Below are 18,950 nucleotides of genomic sequence, written 5' to 3'. Positions count from 1 at the left end.
TTTTCCATTCTAGATCTTAGTTCAAATACCTAAATGATTTTCTAAGTCTGAATACTTAACATTTCCCAAGCATACCCAAGCTTTCTGGCTATCACACCCCTTTTAAGTCACCCTTTAAGCGGGTGCAAGTGCAAATAAAGTCACGCATGTCGTCACCCTCTCAACTCGGGAACTTGTGAACTGGGGAATGGGAACTGGAACTCAAACTCCTCGCCGGTGATAAACCATGACTTGGGTTTTCCACCGCACTCCAGTAACCACATGGCACACAAACAAACAAACCGACTCACGCACAAACACATTTTAAGTCATAAATTTTTATTTATATGATGATGACTTAAGTTCTACGTGCGTTACCTCAGCACCTCACAAACATCCTGCCCCTGCCCCTGCCCCTATGCCCGCTCCCCAAACATCCTTTACAACATCCTTTGGCCGGGCTTTAGTTAAGTGCATGATTATGCTTTTAGTGGCACGTTGAGGTTTTGTCAGTCAGTTTGCGTTGCTGGCTTTTCGCCCCGAAACGCAACCCTCCTGCCAATGCCAATGCCAACTCCGACTGAGATTCCCAAACCGAGCTTCAAATTCTTTTTGTTGCAATGTGGCAAGCTGAACCGCTCCTGGTCTTCGGCACCGGCACACGTGCGTTAATGGAAAATTCTCTTTAGATTACCCCACATTTTCTTTTCCAAGCTGCTGGTTATGGTTATTCTTCGGTGGTTTTTAGTTTTCAGTTTTCAGTTGCATGATTTGTGCCTTGGCAATTTCAGGGGGAATAAAGCTCTTAAGCTGACCTCTTGTTGGGGGGATTCTTCTGAGTTGTTTATAATGCAATTAGTTATTTGGGATGGCAGTTGGTAAATATTTTTAGCTGCTTTCTGGCATGGTACTCTATTCAGTCTCGATCTTTAAAAATGCCTTCATTTTGGGGAGCTACCCATTGTTTTCTCTTATCTTTCATATAAAATTCGGCTTTATTAAAAAATACTGAATAGAAAGCCATAGAACTTATGCCCACAATGAAAATGGTGTTGGCTTCATAAAACTAACTAACGCATAAAAGCGCGAAGTTATGATCTTGAAATATTGATAAATAATAAAAAATATTGTCACAGCGGGATAGAACATTTTACTACGTGCTCTGCGGCAGCCAAAAAGTGAGCAATCAATTTTGATGGGCATATGTTAAAGCCAGGAGAAGGAATAAAAAGCATCGCAGACACGCCAGCCAACAAATAACAAGACAACAAAAATGAACGCCGTGAATTATTATGGCTGAGCAACAAACTAACGAATTGTCATATAAATTTTAATGGGGATGCCGCTGACTGCATAAAATGTGCAAACATAATTATTGGCCGGAATGCAAGTCAAACAAGGATTTAATGGCCGAGCAGCCGGCACAAGTGTGTAAATTATTGTGCCCGGGCGAAGGAATTAAAACATTTCTGGAACAAATGCCAGACGAGCCAACCAGACACTGTCTGCCGTTGCTGGGGGCTTGCCAAAAAAAGCAGTGGAGTAAAAAGAAACATCACCATAAATTCGAGTCAAACAAAGCGTTACGCGTCTTATTGCCCAAAAGCTTCGGGTCGGGCTAAAAGCAAGTTTGTCGCCTTGCCAACTGCCAGGCCGGGCTGGATTCTAATGCTGCCTTCGCCGAAAATGTTGCACTTTATAAAGCGTAAACACTCAGAGTGCGACTGCCAAGATGACTCACCCTAGGATGTTCCCGAAAGCTGGAAATAAGTGGACACGAACAGGCGCATTTTTAAGCATATTTTAGGCATAAGTATTTATTTAGAATTTTATCAATTTTATTATCTTATTTTTAAATAAATTTAAAAAGGTTGGAAAATCATAGAATACATTGCTGAAAATATAATCAAAAAAATATTTTATAATCAAATAATATTATTTTTTTAAGATCAAATGAAAAATGTTTAGCGAATTTGTATTTTCTTTTTATTTGTAATTGTATGCTTAAGACATCGGATAATTATCATTAATCTCCAATCTAATTTTTATTTATTATTTAATTGTTCTCCAAAATTTCTAATTCAAGCAAACTATTTAAGTAAATAAATTAGGATTTTTTAACGATTGTATCTCATCAACATTTTTCATAGGCTCACGGGTTTCTTGTAAGCATTCCGATGTTTAGTAACTATGTCCCAAATTTTCCTTTCAAAAAATCAGTATTTATGGTGAATTATTGAGGACTGAAATATGGAGACAGCTGAAAGCAAGAACAACGGCTGACTTTCCCGTTGCCTTTTTTGCACTGCCACCGCCACCACAATTATGTGAGAAGCTTTCGAGGGATGGCAAACATTTGGCCTGTCGCCTGAGAGAATACCGCGGAAAAACAACCAAGCAGCCGAACAACCCTACCCGGGACAAAAAATCACAACCTCCGTGCGTTGGCATGCGTTGTCTAACTGAGATTCAGTGGGGCTGAGGATGTTCTGCCTGCCATGGTGGTTCCGGTTCCAGTGGGTCAGGGGTTACGCTTAGGCACAAGATATGGTGGTGCCGGCAGGGAGTGTCGTCTATGGTGAAATGATGCGACAAAGTAAGTAGCAAATGAGGTTGCCATTTCTTCGCTTCCTCAGCCCTTCTTGGGCTGACTGTGTTTACTGCAACATAAATCAAAATCAAAGCCAGTGCAGAAGAACAACACGCCTGAGGCGAGCCAAGGATTGGCATACATATTTCGCCATTTTCGGTTTCGAATTCGCTCGAGGTCGTCTGTGGAGTGGAAAGGAGTTGGGTTGAGTGGAGGGCAGGAAATGCAGCCTTGTAGCCTAACATAGTTAGATACGTTGAGATAAACAAATATTTCACAGTCCCCCTTCCTTTTTTTGTGGAGAGATACGCTAAAAAAGTAGCTGATGCTGTGTGTAAAGTGAAAGGTAAGGGAAATGTGGCCGCATTTCTAAGAAAATTTTGAGTCAAAGATTGTATTTTTTAAGTATACACAAAGACAGCATAAAGATAAATATATTATAATAAAATTTTAAATAATAATGAATCTTAAAGTGATATACAATTTTAAAAAGGATTTTTTAAATATTTTTGTGTAATGAAAAAAAATTTCGTGTTGCCCTAAACAATTTAAAAATATTCTATAGTAAAAAAGGGATTTTAAATTTGTAAATTTCATAGTATTGGTTAAAATATACAACTATTTTGAACTTTTTTATTCTACTACCCAAGGGCAAAATACATTACGATCGCCCATAATTGATTTAAAAAACGCATTCTCAGTTTTCATCAGCAGATTATCCGTTTGTGTAAAGTTTTCCAACAATTTCAAACTGCCAGAACAGTAAGAGCATTTTCCAATTAGTTCAAAAACTAATTTCAGATGGAACAAAAAACGAGGAGTGTATAAATATGCAGATATCCATTCAATTAAATGTTCGCTACACTTGTTTCACGCCTCGGGCCAACCAGGCGTCACTTTTGAAAAGCAGAAAATTTAATAATGAACAAAACACAAATATGCAGCGGACAAAAAGATACAAATAAAAGTGGCGAAATCCGCGCACGTTTTAGTCGATAAGCACGCACATATCCTTATTTCCCCCCTCATTACGCGGCTGATTGTTAATGAAGTGCACACTCGAAATCATTTCCGACCTATGAGCGCAAATTGAACGAAATGAAACGAAAGGGAAACAAATTTCATTTCGGTTACGCAGCCCAGAAATAATACGCAAAAAAGCATGGGACGATTTTCGCAGCTCCCCACTCGGAATGTATAAGTAAATAAAATTACATTACATTACGAAAACAGGAGAGTGTAAAAAGCAAATGCATGCATTTAAAATTTCGCACCTGTTTGGGGCGGCGAATAAATATTTTATTAGGCTTGCCGTTGCGCCGAAATGAGTTTCAGTCGTCGCAGGCACGTAGCACATATGGAAAAAGTACACCCACATTCACATATTCCCGCCCAGAAACGCGCCTCTGGGAGCCGAAATGAAACCGAATGCGGCGATGATTTCAAATCTAACAGCCAGCCGCCTTCTGTTTGCCGTCGAAAATATGCAGCGACATTGACTGCGTCGCGAATGCGAAGTCCTCTAATGAATGGACACAGGACCTCCGCAAACGGAAGTGCCGAAAATACCCTATTTCTGCGGGTTCCAATACAGGAATTTGTCAGGAAGTCTCGGGTATATTTGATTTGGCGAAAATTAGACCAAGCAATTGGTACATTTTACATTCGGAGAAATTATCAATGATCAATGGCTTCATAAAAACTTGTACTGATATTTCCATATTATGTACATTTTGAATTTGTAGTTTTTATTTATTTCTTCACAAATCCCAAATTTTTCATAGATATTTCTTTAATATTATTTATTGTATGCCTAAATAAATTTATTAAAAAAAATTCCTTGAACTTATAACTATTTTTTCCATTTCGTAAAAACTCAGTAGTTTTTGACAGAAAATCTTTGATTTTCGGGTAGTTATCTTTAATATTTCTGTGACTTTTCCAGGATAATTAAATGTTGAGAGTGCTCATCTTGAAGTTGCAACTGTTTTTTGAGCTCTCAGTGTGTTTTCAATTCCATTTCACATGCATCTGAAATAGGCAGACCAAAAGCAACACTTTTTCCCCATTTCACTCCCTTTTTCCGCATTCTCAGTTTGTCTCTTTGCTATTTTGTCTATTATTAGGGAGTGTGCAAGACACAGATTGCGTTTTTTAGTTTTTTTCGCAGGCGATTCAATTTCATTGACTGTTCGCCAGTGCCCACAGTGGTCTCGAGTGCGTCTAATATTTCCAGGGTTCAGACTCGGTTTAACTGAAAATTTAAGGATTGCCAAACGTATTTATTCAGTGTTTTTTTCCGAAGCGACCTTAGGAAGGTTTTTTAAATAGCTCTATAACATTGTTTTGGGGAATCATAACGATTTTTTTTGAAATTTCATAACGAGTAAAGTTTTGGTTAGACAATATAGCCCCCTAGGACCGCCCCTGCGTTCTCTTTGTCAACTTTGTTGTCCTCCTCAAAACAATTTGATATTTAATAATTCTTAATTGAAAGCAGGGACCTTTCCTTGAACTCGGACAGCATGTTTGCTATGCAAATCGAATGACAGGAGCCAAAGGGGCAATATCAGGAATACCAGAATGGAAAACAAAAAAAGGAAGTGGCTGCAACGCACTGTGAAAAATCGGGGAGCGGAAGGGAGGGTTGGGATAACCAAAAGCATTAATTAATATGCAAGTGGTCTGCTTTGCGGCACCCACACCCTCCGTGCTGCCCATGTTCGAACCCCCGGAGCTGTTATTTAATTTCCCGCAGACAACAATGGAGGGGTGCGGTTGGGGGAGGATTCCGGTGGATTGCCCGAGGGGAACTTATCAGTGTCAACGCTGTGCCAATAAAAACTATACTGGCATGCAAATGTTTCCACAATCAAACAAATAGCAGGGAGCTGGAGGAGCCAGCACAATACAAACAAGGATGCGCAAACAAAGGATGGGGCGAGTCGGGGGATCCCCAAGGACGAGGTGCCATGTGAAGCATGCAGAAATAATGGCAGAAGCTGGGCCAAAAGGAAAATCTTCAGAGGACGGGAGGAGGCTGGCGGGACTGGTGGGAGCGTGGTAAGTGCTGGAGCAGCTGGCGCACGTTTTCCTTTTCCCGGACGACGCAACAGGACATCACAGGAGTGGATTCTCCGGCTGCCGCCGGTTTCCTTAGCCGCTTTCGGCTTTGATTTGCCAAAGAAGAAGTAGCGCTAGCACCAGCACAGAGCAACTACAATAACAAGAAAATTTGCATAGCTTACTGCAATTCGCTGGTTTTTTCTACCCCCTCCTCACGCCCCCTGGACAACAAGCACTTCAATTCCCCGGGTCCCAGGTCCTTTTGGAATTCTTTTTATTTCACTTTTTACTTTAGCGGTGGCCGAAGATGAAAAAACACACGAACAAGTTGCCAACTTTCATACGCCATGTGGGACGCACTTTTCCGTTGCCCGGCTAAGAATGAAACAGAACAGCACAAAAAGCAGAAATGGCCAGGAAAGTTGTTTTTAAACTGATAGAATTTCGGAATCCCTTAGCTGACCTTCATTGTTATTCTCCCGCAGCTAGTTAACTTTTATTTCAGTAAGCAAAAGTTTACATTTTTAACTGCTGGCGTATGTAAGCTGTAGACAACGATCAAAACATCGGGGCTTAAATTGTTATTTAAAAACAAAAAATATATATATTTTTTTTTCTTGTCCTACGAGGAAATACCCATGAAGTAATACATGAAGTATACAAAAATTCGATTTTTACCTTCATTGCGAACTTAACTTAAATATTATATTAAATGTTATTATAAGGAAATCATATTTCTGGTAGTTACACTTTATGATTAAGCATTATAAGAGTTGAATTTCAAGCAAGGAATTCAAACTATTAAACTTAACGATTCGTATTGTAAAGATATCCGTTGTCTGTCTTAACTTTTTGGGCTCTCAATTTCCTCAGTTAACCCCCATTCTCAATGCATCTTGTTTCACCCGTCTGCCATGTTGGTGTTCAACAATTTATCATCCTAATCGAAGTACACAACAGCAATACAACTTTTTAATTGGCCCCACCCGCCCCTCCTACCAACTTCTCCTGGCGTTAAACGCATTTGTGCCAGCTTGAAACCCGTAAAAGCCACTAGAATAGAAACTCTCTGCGGGAGAAAGAAGCAGCTTTCTCCGTCCATCCGTTGCAACCATTTCCCCCGGCAAGAGAAAACCAACCATTTACGCATTTTATGCAACTTACGCATTTCGCAATGCCTGATGGATTGCGGGTGCGGGCGGGGAACTTAGCCGTAATACGAGTGGGGCGGGGCGGTGCAGCTCGGCTTGATAAACTATAAGCCACAAATTTGCATGAAGCCGTCGCCTTCGACTACAAATTGCCATTAAATGCAGGCAACAAGGGGCGTTTGCCGGCTGCCGGGCGTGGCCGTTAACGAATCCTCCAGCAAGGCCCAGGCCCACCCGCCTCACCTGGCTGTCCCAACAATAACTGACACCAGTTGCTCGACTCTTTCCACTTTCCACTTTGTTGCAACAATTTGCGCGCCCGAGGCGCCGGCTGAGGATGTGGGATGTTCGGGCGATGATGCACTTGAAAAAACTGTATACCTTTGAAAGAGGATGAAATATATGTTTGAAAAATGTTACAATTATTAAACTTTAAAATAAAATTAAATTAATTCAGCAAAGTAATTAAAAGGAAGTAATTAATGTTGTGATTAAATGTATTTTAGTTATATATATTATTCTATTTTATATTATAATAGTTAATTTTATAATATTTTAATGGGGTACAAAATAATTGCAAATACTCCAAATAAGAGTAGAAACAATCAGAAAAGTAGATCAATGAAGGGTATTTTTTATTCGACTAAGAAAGTTTTCACTATCAAATGAAAAAAAATTTAAGAATTACAATTTTTTTTAAATATGTTACTATGTAGTCTAATGAACTCAAGGCGTATATATTTACAAAAAATTCCAACAGATACAGATACTGATTGAAATAATAAATAACGTTGGTATTTTAATGTATATATATATAAATTTCTTCAAGTTAATTTTTCTTAAATATAATTTTTTTGTTTTTCTGCTCTGAAATAGATCTAGCAGCTTATTTTTCCCAGTGCAGGCTGCTGCTTCATTGCATTTAATTCATTTTTATTGCAAAAGCTTACAGACAGATAGAGGGAAAAGCTATAGGTGTGGAGGCGGCGCTGCCAGGACGAAGGAGTAGTAAAGGCCACTTGGGTGTGCTCTTTAAATTATATTGGGCAGAATTTTATGCAGTTGGAGATGCTAAGCAAGGCGATCCAAGGGATGCGGCTGCCCGTCGCTTCGTCCTTCACTCCGCCGCCTTCGTCCTTCAGGATGCGGATGCGGATCCCTCTGGCGCTGCATGCCATACAAAAGTTTTTACAAAGTAGCTGCGGCAGCTGCTGCAAGTTTGAACAGCATCCATGATGGGAAAAGGAGCGGCACGGGAAAGGGGCGAAAGGGGTGAAAGTGCGGGGACAGACAGGCATTTTGATGAAGCTGCCTTATATATTGGGTGCGGGCTTTCGCTGGGTGGCCCTGCTCCTTGCAGCAGCCGCTCCTTGCAGCAGCATAATTTAAATAGCATGTAAATTAGACGGAAGTCTAAAATGAGTGCATAATGTCTGCTAAAAGTGTTCTAAGTGATTGTAATTTAGGTAAAAGTTGCAGCGAAGGCGCGCTTAAGGACTTTCGTGGCCGATAAACTCTGGACGGGGGCAATTTCGCGGCATGCTAATGCCCGATTAGCGACTCCCTCGTAATGGAATAATAACGCAAAGCACCAACGTAAATTTAATGAAGCTATAAAAAGCCAAAATGCTTGTCAGACTGCTTGTTATTAAATTACAATTTGATTAAATATGATTTGTGATACAATTTTAGAATTATTAAAATTATTTGGTATAACTTAATTATTTTGTTATAAGTTTTGCTAAACAATTTAATATTGGAAATAATTTATACTTCAATTACATGACTATCAATTAATTAATAATTAATCTCTTAAATTAATTAACATCTGATTTAAGTAACTGTTTGAAACAAACGTATTTTAAACAGTTGTATTTGCAGCTTATGTTAAACACAAGTATAATTACTTCACTCTCTTTTTAAGCATAGCGCTTAACTTAAACAAAAACTCTATTTATGAAAAACTATTTTCTAAGAACATTGTTAATTAATGGAAAAATGCAACACCAAGCTTTCCATTCCTAAAAAAAAATACTACAAATTGACAGAAAAAATATCAGAAACGAAAAGCACTTTCCACTTCAAGACTATTGTGCCTTCCATTGTTCTTGCGTTTCCTTTAACAACACTTCTCCTCAACGGCTTCTCTTAGCCTTCTTTTCGCCGCTTTTTTCCTGAAAGACAATTGAAGCGAATAACCAAAACGAAATTCGGGGATTGGGAAGCAAAGCAGCATGACCCAGCTAAGACTTGGCTCAAAGTCCACGAGGATTTTCTGGGGTCTTAACACCTTCCGCTTCTGCATTTGCTTTGCCACTTTTCATACGGCCTATTTCAGCCCTGGAGAAAAGGTCTAAAGAAGCGGCATCAGTTTTCGATTTGAAGTAACGCTTCTTCTGTCTGTTGCCAATTTGTGGGTGCGCTTTAAGTTAAGGCTTCAAAGGGTACTGTTTTTCGCAAGGCTATGCAGACTTAGAGGTCAAGCGCTCAAATAACCCTTTAAATAATTATGTTATATTGGTTTTAGTTTAACAATTATTTTATAAAAAGACAAGTATATAAATTAACATGAAGGAAAATAAACAACATTTTGTCAGGCAGGTTAACGAGAACCTGAATTACTTGCAACTTTGATAAAACATTCTAAAATCATCCCTTGACAGACTCGTGTGCAGTATTGGCTTTATAGAACTTTTACATATTCGCATTTCTGAGCTAGGAAATTAATTAGCTGGGACTATACCATTTTCTGCCGCTCTTCATAAACGCTCCAACAAATGTCTAAACCACTTTTACCTTTGGCATGACAGCCACTCGGGAAACTGCAGTGCAAACAGACTTTCGGATCCACTTTGTTAACTTCGGCATTAAAATACTTAACCCCGTTCCGGGGCACCGCCACCCCAAGCCAACCCACCCATCATCAAAAACAAACCCACTTGAGGCGCACCGTAATCTATCAATAATATTATTACTTGAAGCAAGTTAGTTAGTTAGTTAGTTAGGTTCTCTTCAGCTGGCTGCACTATCCGCACTCAGAAGTTTTAACCAAACTCACCTCGGCTGCGCTCCTTTTGGACGGCCACTCGACGGGGGGCAGGTAATTCCCTAGGTAAATTTATAATTACTGGAAGCGACTTGAACTAGTTATGCCGGCAGTTGGAGTCCCGAAGTCCTGAATTCCCCCTTTGGGTCAGGGACGGGGCTCCACGGGGACCCAAAAGTTGTATCAACTTGTTGTCTGGCGGGTGACCAAGGCGCCAGGCAATCTAATTTCCATTTACCAGTGCGCCACCCCCTCCAAAATGCCCCTACTTTGTTGGCTTTTTCATTAGGTTTCCATTTGGTAGTAGTCGCACCTGGAAGCTGGCTAAAAAGTTCATTCTGGGAGAAATTAAGTGTCATTTTTATTCGATTTTGTTTTCGCAGGAATCCTTTTTTTTTGGTGTGGGGAGTATGAAAAAGAGTGCACTCGGTAGTTAAGCAGAGTTTTGGGAGAGTTTTTTACAACCCCCAAGTCACTGGCCTTTATATTGATTTTAATGGCAATGGAAAAGCAATTAAAAATTTAGCAGAGCTCCTGGCGTAAGTGCATTAACATTAACGGAAAAATGATTTATGCCGTGTTTGACATTTTAATTATGCTCGCCGACGCGGCAGCAAACAAACAATCATGCAGACATCTCCATGTGCCGGCGTGTGAGTGACTTTCATTAAGTTCTTTTTTATGCTCTTAAATTTCCGGCCATTTGTTTTAATTTTTGTTGTTTAACGTTCAATTTTTAATGTTCAATTAATTGCATTAAATTATGTGCAAAATTATGCACTTAAATAGCATCAAGCTTCCGCTCATAGACAAATGGATCGCCAGATCATGGGTTGATTTTTACATTTTGTCAATTGAATAATGCACATTGTTGGGAGGCAAATATATAATAAATTAAATTGAAATTTTTTAAAATATTTTTACCAGTTAGTAAACCAAGAGGAAGTGGTGTTCTCAATCAATAGTCAGATGCTGGAGGTTATTCAATAGCGCTGACCTTCGGTTAAAGCCACAACCTTCTGAATTTCTGTACACTCACTTGCGGTTTTTGCTCCACAAGCAATCACTTTAATTATGCTTCATCTTTCTGCCCTTCATCTCATTTCCCTGGCCAGCACATCAAAAACCAATTAATTTTTATACGTTGCGTTGGTTGCTTTATTCTGTATTTTTTTTTCTGTGGCGCACAACAATTTGCCAAAAGCATCCTGGACAGGACATACGCATACAGAAGCAATTAGTCGGAAAATTTAACACAGTTCATTGGGCAAATTTGAACACGGCTGAAGCTAATGACATAATTTCGCCATTGACTGGATTAGATAATGCCCAGGACACACTCACTCCCCCCACCCTGGCCCTCGGCCAGTTAATTGTTGTTCGTAGGTCCTGGCCAGGACACATTACAATCTGTTATAAGCCCGAAGCCAAAGATTAATGATCGGCAAGGCCTAATGAAGTTACTCCGGCCAGGATGGGGTCGGAATCCGATTCCCTGGGCCCTGGATGAAGACAATGTAAGTGTGATGAAGTGCTGAATCCTGGGGAATACCCAGCTCCCTTTTTTTATTTATGATGCGCTTAAATTGTTGCTCTTTGCATATTTACCTTGTTATTTTATTACGTGACGGAAATGAACAGAAATATAAAATGCAATAAAATAAAAAGAGAAGCGCCGGCAAGGCAGCGTCCACATAAACAGCGCGAAAACATTGTCACAGCATGAAGTCGAATGGTTTTTACATGCAAAAATATTTCATTTCCTCCAGCAGCGAAATGCTTAATAATAAAAAAAAAGGCAAAAAGAAAGCAAAGGCAGGCGAAATGAGCGACAAAGAACATTTCATAGTGAGTGGGGAAGCCAGGGCCGGGCAAATAAAAAACTGCAATAAAAATCTGTTTAACATGAAGTGCGGCAAACGCACAAAAGTCTGAGGCAGTAGTGAAGGGAGATCCTCGGAAATCATCTTCTTCTGTCTCCGCTCGCCCTCTGCCCATACACTTTACAACTTATGAGTGCTAATAAAATCCACTCGGCACAGAACAGACACATATACCCCGCAAGTTCCTCGAAAAAAGTGGTAGAGAGTCCTCAAGGTGTGCGCTTTGATAAAGAATTCCCCTCGGAGCCAGTCCGTTTCGGATGCGGGGACTAAGTGGTGCCGAGATCCCAGTGGACAGAATAAAAGGCAAGGATTTCATTTTAAATGTAACAATTTATTGTGTCAGCTCTGCGTAGAAAAAGAGCTGTTGGTCGCCTTCTGCAATTTCCGTGATAATTTCGCAAAGAATGAAGCGGTTGTCGAATGAGGGGAGAACCTTGATGAAATCTCCGATGCATGAGCTTATTGGACATTATTAGAGGTGCTTTTGCGATTATGATTCTCAGAGATTTTCAGCTACTGTTATAAAGCGCTATAAATGCTCTGGACTTAAAATAGCTTCCAAATGCCACCCAAGTTCCCTTAGCCAAATCTCAAACTCCCTCAAAAATAAAACAAATAATCAAGAATGATGCCGGAAAAGTGGACGGCTGTGCTGCTATTGCTGCAGCTGCTCGGAAATTTGGAGACGGGCGAGGCGATATGGTTTCCCTGGTACTTCCAGCGGTATGGATTGGCCCCGCACTCGACGCGTCATGGCGGAGGTCACAAGAACAAGACTGACGCGACCTGTCCACCTGGCTACGAGCCGAAGTCCTCGGCGGCAGGACTAACCGGAGCATTGGGCGGCTGTGAACGGGTGGCGGGTTCGAAACAACCAGGAAAACGACTTTGCGATGACAATCCCGTCCTAATGCAGCTGGCCCGTCTCTATGTGGTCAGTCCCGAGCGGATTGTCCTGCTGCTGGCCCAGCCCTCGCTCACCGATTCCTGCGCAGAGATCACCGAGGTGCTGGCCAACATCAGGAAGTCCATGCGCAACTGCATCCTGACACCGGACAATATCTATGGTAGATTGACGGACGGTCTCAGCTACTTCCAGTCGGAGGTCTGTGAGGGAGGCGATGGCAGCAACCGGAAGAGATGCACGGGACTCCAGGAGTCGCACAACTGCCTGCGGGAACTGCGTACGGACATGATCGAGTGCGAGGCTCCGGCGGATTGGTACGAGCGGAGGAATGCCTCCAAGGTGTGCCACATCTTCAACGACGTCCTGGACTGCTATTACACGAGGGCTGCCCTGCTGTGCGGCGTGGAGGTCGCCAAGCAGCTGAGATCCTTCGCCGGGGACAGCATGGGCCGGGCCATGGTCCACAGGTGCGAGGTCAACAAGAGGTTGCCCCGCGTGGACAATGCCATGCCCATCAGCGCAAACAGCGGGGTGGGCAAGGGGCTCTCGTGGTTTAATTTATTTAATTTTTTGCACATTTTATTTTGGTTTTCAGGCCTTGAATATATTTTTCGGTTATAAAAGGTGTTGATTTGCTAGAAGAAGAAAGATTTTGTGTTTACCTCAAAGTTCTACTTTACAAAAATGTTAGAAAATTAAATTTAATTTATATTTTAAAATCATTTTTTAGATTAGTTATATTTAAAAAAATATTAAAATAATGTTACATAAAACTTTAGCAAACTTTTTTTTTCGGCTTTAAGCTATATAATCTCCTTTATTCCGTTTTTTTCAAATCTTATGTTCTTATATGAAAGGAATAACCAGACTATATTTATATTTTATAGACTTTTATTTTACGAATTAACGCATTTATTTTATTACATTTTAGCACTACAGCTTAGACCTAATTGTAGAACTTGTAAGCTCCTATTATGTAGATCACTCATCCAATTTGGGAATTTTGTTGGTGAAATTAGGTGACTATAGCTATTTAAAACTGTCACCTGTCTCCACGACGTACCCCCAATAAAGTTTAAGACGTCTGAGAAAGGAGCTGAGAAAACGGATGCACAGCCATCATTTATCTTCCGATGGGCCCGAAATGCCAACTTAAGTGTTTAGCTATTTTCAACTAAATTTCAATAAACACCCGAGGGACTTGGGCTGTCGACAAAGTAAGCCAATTTACCAGCAACGGCGCACACCCGCATAGTTCGGAGGTGTGCGTGGGTATCTGTGTGAGTGTCCGTGTGAGTATCTGTGTGAGAGGTGACCGCAAACATACAAACACTGCTCACGGGAAACCGATGTCGACATTCGCCTCTAGCTTAGAGCGAAACTCATCAATTATGTTGACGCGGCTGGAAAATAGCTGGGTGGCTTGGGATGTGGGCGGTGGATAGTGGGTGGTCCGATGGCTGCGGGTGGTGCGGTGGTTCGCCGAGGTGGCCTTTGTTAATGACACCTTTCCCAATCGCTTGAGCCGGCCACGAAGAGCGAGATCGGAAAGCTTTGGGGGATGGCTTTTACATTTGCATCACAGGCGACGAGCTTGGCCGCAGGAAATCTGGCCTGCGAACTGCACAGCGGCCTTCCATTTAAGAGCATAGTAGTGGCTTGGCAGAGTTGAAGTGCATCTGCAATTTCAGCTTGGGCATACAGGAATATATGGGTTTTAAAAAGCAAATATCAGGTCTCTTTTTTAAATACAAGCTGTAAACAGTGCCTTGATTTAAATTTGCACTCGCTAAAATTGAAAAAAATGCAATAACAACGCAATTATATGTGCTAACTGAAACATATAAAAAACAATCGGTGATACAGGCCTCTTAATATACTTTTTAAGTTGCTTAACTTTAGATTTATTATAGCTAAAACCCTAATCACTCCCATGCTCGGAGTGGGGCGTGAAGACAAAAAAGAATATAAATATCTGAAATATTATATATTAGGTAAAATCAATATAAGTAAATTATTCGGAATCTGTTATTTCTTCTCCGCCAATTTTTGTTATACCTTTTTTTTTGGATCCGCCACTGACTTACTATACCAAGAAAAGATTAAGCCATCAGAAATTAAAGATTTGAATTGGCGATTAAGAGTGGCTCACCGCTTTTTTCAGTGGTGACGTAAAAGCCCTTATCGTTCGTTTGTGAGACTCCACATACCCTCAATCCAGTCCATATACATATATATAAATAAAAAAGAACATACAAATTATATTATTCTTCGAGATAATTGGGTTGTCGTTAATAAAAATGGGAACAGAAGCCTAATGAAATCTTTCGCGTTCGCACGCAAACATTTCTTAAACGCAAAGTGCAAAAATATACAAATCGGTAATGCTGTCGAAAATACAAGTTGTTGTGGTTCTCTACGCTCTTATAATACCACAAAATGTTAATATGACTGCTATTTATATAGAACTAAAGGACTATACTGATAGTCAAGAAGTGCAAATAAAATTACCAAATAAAGATACATTGAGCATTACGTTTAATTTACAAATGTTTAGGCCAAGTGAAACTTTAAATGTGAATAATTTAACGTTATTAACAACAGCCCCAAATTCCGAAACTTTTACACCAGCAATTGATTCAATAATGACAACAGAGGCACCAATACTACAATCAAATACGGAGGTAATATACACGAAATTGAGAAGAGCTGTACGAGTTTTTTATTTTTAATTTAAAAAATTTTCATTTTACTGAGTATTTTTAAAGTCAACATTATTAAAGGTTTTCGTTTAAAAGTTTTGGTTAAAAAAAGCTTTAAATTTGTTGTTTTTTTCCTACAGATATTTAATAATACTAAAGTAGCAATAGAAGAAATAGCAACTGAAGGACCACTGATAAAAACTCAAGATACTCTATTTACAAGACATCCGACGCCCCCCGAGGTAAGTCCACTTCTGTAAAACGTCCCAAGTCTCATATTTTTTAAAGAAACTGTTTTATATATATACAAACTCAATTAAGAATACGTAAGGGAATGCAGCAATTGTATACGTTTGTTAATTTTTCAAAAAGAAGGCCATCCTTACTCATTAAGCTTATTTAAAGATACTAATTATCTTTTGTCTATCTCTCAACAAAATGGCACAAAAGTACTTGCGATTTCATTTTTTTAAAATAATTTTAATTTAATTTTCGTTGACCCTTACTCTAAAAATATATATTTCAGGACCTTGAAGACAGTGGAGAAGTTGAAGGTAGTGGCAGTGGTTATGGTGTATACGATCCACAAATTCAAGGTAGATAAAAGTAAATTTAATTTAATTTAGTTAAGAAATAAAGAAAAACCTGATGACGAAATTCTTCAAATTATTAATTATTAAAAGATGATAACGCCATGTTATCGACCTCAAGCACAGCTTCAACGCCAGTTGCGCCAACAACAACTACAACGACCAGTTCTTTGGAAGTCCGAACCACTTCAACGGAAAGCGTTTCGATGACTCATCATCCTAATCAGGAGGTAATATACATATGTACACAAGTTTCCGCACATTATGTTTTCTTTAAATAGTGTCAGACTCTGCTTTAATCACAAACACATTTAATTGCTTTTAGTAGTATGGTTTTCATTTTCATGTTCTGTTAAATCGTATTTCATTTATAATATTTCACTTATATTAAAGATCCTAAGCTTGTATTTCTTATTTTACAGATTTTAAACAAAAGTGAAGTTTTAAAAATAGATGCTCCACCGAACAGAGTTTTAACGCCCCCTGAGGTAAGGACTTTTCTTATAGATTTTAACCTCCTAAGTTAGCTTTTGTTTCATGAAGAAATTTATTTTTCAGGACCTCGAATGGAGTGAAGAAGATGAGTACAGTGGAAATCATCAAGGTAGCGGCGATCACCACGGAAGTGGAGATCACCATCACCATGGAAGTGGGGACCATCATGGTCATGATCATCATGGTAGTGGCCATCATCAAGGCAGTGGTGATGGCATTTTCCACGAACCAATTGAAGGTTACTAAAAGTTAAAACCTATTATGCGCATAGTAATAATATAGAGGATTTTTTGTTTAATATTTCCAGATGCCGCAAATACCAATGCTCACGTTATTACCAAACGCAGCACAACTTCCGAGACCCAAAGAGAAGATTTCTATTTTCAAAGCAATGATTTTTACAGTATTTTACATAAAAAGCTAAAAATTATTCGTCAATACTTAAACAAGGCAAATTAAATATTTTGCTCATAAAATTGCGCCATAAAATAATATTATAGCTACATTATGTTAAATTTAATTTTTAAACTAGACGTTAATGGCTGGTAGCCGCCCAATCATTGTCCAATTTACGACATATTTTCGATTGCAACCACAAATTGCCAACAATAAAACGAAGGTGGCTGAAAGTTATGACTGCTAATACTAAAATTTAATGCCACAATTAAGCAAGAGGGTCGTGACGCCCACACTATTTGGATAGAAGGGCGCACTCAGTGTGGCAAAAAGGGGCGTGGCCTCGCAGGATCCACGCAGGACCAACCAGAAGGCAGAGTGGCGCCCGTTTTGTGTCGCCATGGCCGACGTTGTCTACTCCATTAAAATGAAGTTGTGCTGCCTTTGTGCTGCCCTTTTTTCCCACTTGGCGCCGCCGAGACTGCGAAAACAAAAAGCAGATTGTTCCCAAACAAAACACGGGGCCACATTTCAATGGGGTTTTTACCTGTAAATACGGCCAACCGACCGAAGGGGCCAACACAACAGTCCATCTGCCCGACAATCGCCACGCAGCAGTCCTCGAAACGGATAAAGTATCTTTTCACTGCGAGTCGAGTCTCGGTAGATTGCCATACCCTAGCTCGGGCTATGAATAACTCTTTAAGTTGTGTGAAGGTCTGGAAAATCTGAAAAATATATTATTAATAGCTTCAAAAATTACATTGTTACTTCAAATAATTTTTTGAGTATTTATAAAAACGTGTGATACATTTGTTACTAAGCTGAAAAATTTGTTCATACATTAAGGCTATCAAAACATGCTAAAGTCTTGAGTGATCAGTAATTAAGAAAGGTTATAATTTATACAAATAAAATTTTACCTGGAAAATAAATACATGTATCATATAAGTTCGCTAAGTGTATATCGACATCGGTGGACGGAAATGCGAACTCACTTTTATTCCACCTTGTTTTTCCTTGGCTAAATAAAAATAAGTGCTGGGGAACAGAGAGCTTTGCCTGCTGCCTGCAATTGACAATAAACATGGGAGTTGAATGGTAAGGCAAGGCGGACAGGACTCTAAAATGTTGGTCATTCCCTCAGATGAATGTCCTGTGGCCATATGTGTGACTCGGTTGATGATTATTTTATTCTCCCCAGGCAAACTGAATAGCGGTTGAGGCTGTGGTGGTAAATTGAAAATTGTTTTTTCTTTCGTATCATTTTGTTTAAAAATATATTTTATTTTTATCATAAGACTCATTCAATTATTCACCCTTATATAATTAACCGAATGCGCTGGATGCCTGCGTTTATTAACGGCGAAATTCACAAAACTTTTCAAGTACTTAATTTAAATAAAGCAATTCCTGTAATATCTTCCGCACTCTAACTGGTTTATCGGGGTTACATGGCAAGTCAATATAGTCAATGCCCAAAAGCGGTCTGAATAATGAGGCCCATAAAATTGACATTACTTTGCAGTTTTGCACGGCAAACCCAAAATACCTCCCGGCCGGAAAATATTTAGATGACACAACTCCTATGCTGTACTTCATCAATGTTTCAGCAAATATTTTGCTGATATAATTCATTTCAATTCCACGCCAATAGAGCTCAATCACGCCCGCGGCCCCACACCCCGTACCTTGTAATTTCATCAACATCAATTCAGCCACATAAGACCCGGGGCCACCCGATCCAGGTCCGGATTCGGATCCCACCAGCCAGACCGCATTTGTTTGTGCCATTCCGACCATTCAAATGCCCCGGCACGTATTGAAAGCCGCAACGGAAAAAGGGCAGACAAAACAAATTCCCCCGAAAAAAGGGCAGGGATATGGAAGTGAGCATATTTAATAAGTTGACAAAACATATTTCACACGCACAAATGCGCCGGCTTTCGGTTGGCTTCCACTTTTGTTTGCCCTCGACTTACGGCCAACTGCCTACATATGTCAAGCATCATTATTAACAGATTTTCGGCTGCGACACGCACCAGGCCCCGAAAAATGTCTCTGGGCCCTCCATTTATCCCGGGGCTAGCTGGTCGAGGGGCGAAAAGGTGAGGGTTCGGGGCCGCACAGCGTGTGAAAATG

The 18,950-nt window shown here is 39.9% G+C and overlaps 2 protein-coding genes and 1 long non-coding RNA gene across 4 annotated transcripts; 2 read left to right on the top strand and 1 right to left on the bottom strand.

Annotated features, from left to right (window-relative positions):
• The first annotated feature begins 12,258 nt into the window (after positions 1 to 12,258).
• On the top strand, positions 12,259 to 13,261 carry LOC108032338 (uncharacterized). The gene has a single exon (XM_017106148.3). The coding sequence runs from the start codon at positions 12,344 to 12,346 to the stop codon at positions 13,244 to 13,246; it is 903 nt and encodes a 300-aa protein (XP_016961637.2). The 5' UTR covers positions 12,259 to 12,343; the 3' UTR covers positions 13,247 to 13,261.
• Positions 13,262 to 14,947: 1,686 nt separating this feature from the next.
• LOC122818843 (uncharacterized) lies at positions 14,948 to 17,041 on the top strand. 2 transcript variants are annotated; one of them, XM_050884934.1, is made up of 7 exons: positions 14,948 to 15,309; positions 15,468 to 15,569; positions 15,854 to 15,923; positions 16,044 to 16,147; positions 16,340 to 16,405; positions 16,476 to 16,650; positions 16,720 to 17,041. In XM_050884934.1, the coding sequence occupies exons 1-7, from the start codon at positions 15,010 to 15,012 to the stop codon at positions 16,869 to 16,871; spliced, it is 969 nt and encodes a 322-aa protein (XP_050740891.1). In that variant the 5' UTR covers positions 14,948 to 15,009; the 3' UTR covers positions 16,872 to 17,041. The 2 variants fall into 2 exon arrangements, with proteins under 2 accessions (XP_050740891.1, XP_043950287.2); XM_044094352.2 differs by having other exon boundaries at positions 16,011 to 16,147.
• Position 17,042: 1 nt separating this feature from the next.
• Positions 17,043 to 17,683, bottom strand: LOC127010634 (uncharacterized). Its single transcript, XR_007763360.1, has 2 exons — positions 17,356 to 17,683; positions 17,043 to 17,289 (listed from the first exon to the last, which is right to left on the bottom strand). It is a non-coding gene; the product is annotated as an uncharacterized LOC127010634 (long non-coding RNA).
• Between the last annotated feature and the right edge of the window lie 1,267 nt (positions 17,684 to 18,950).

Source organism: Drosophila biarmipes, chromosome 2L (genome assembly GCF_025231255.1).
Source record: "Drosophila biarmipes strain raj3 chromosome 2L, RU_DBia_V1.1, whole genome shotgun sequence".
In the NCBI taxonomy this organism is placed as follows: Eukaryota; Metazoa; Arthropoda; class Insecta; order Diptera; family Drosophilidae; genus Drosophila; species Drosophila biarmipes.
The sequence above is the reverse complement of the archived record's forward strand: the minus strand, read 5'-3'. Positions and strand labels throughout refer to the sequence as shown.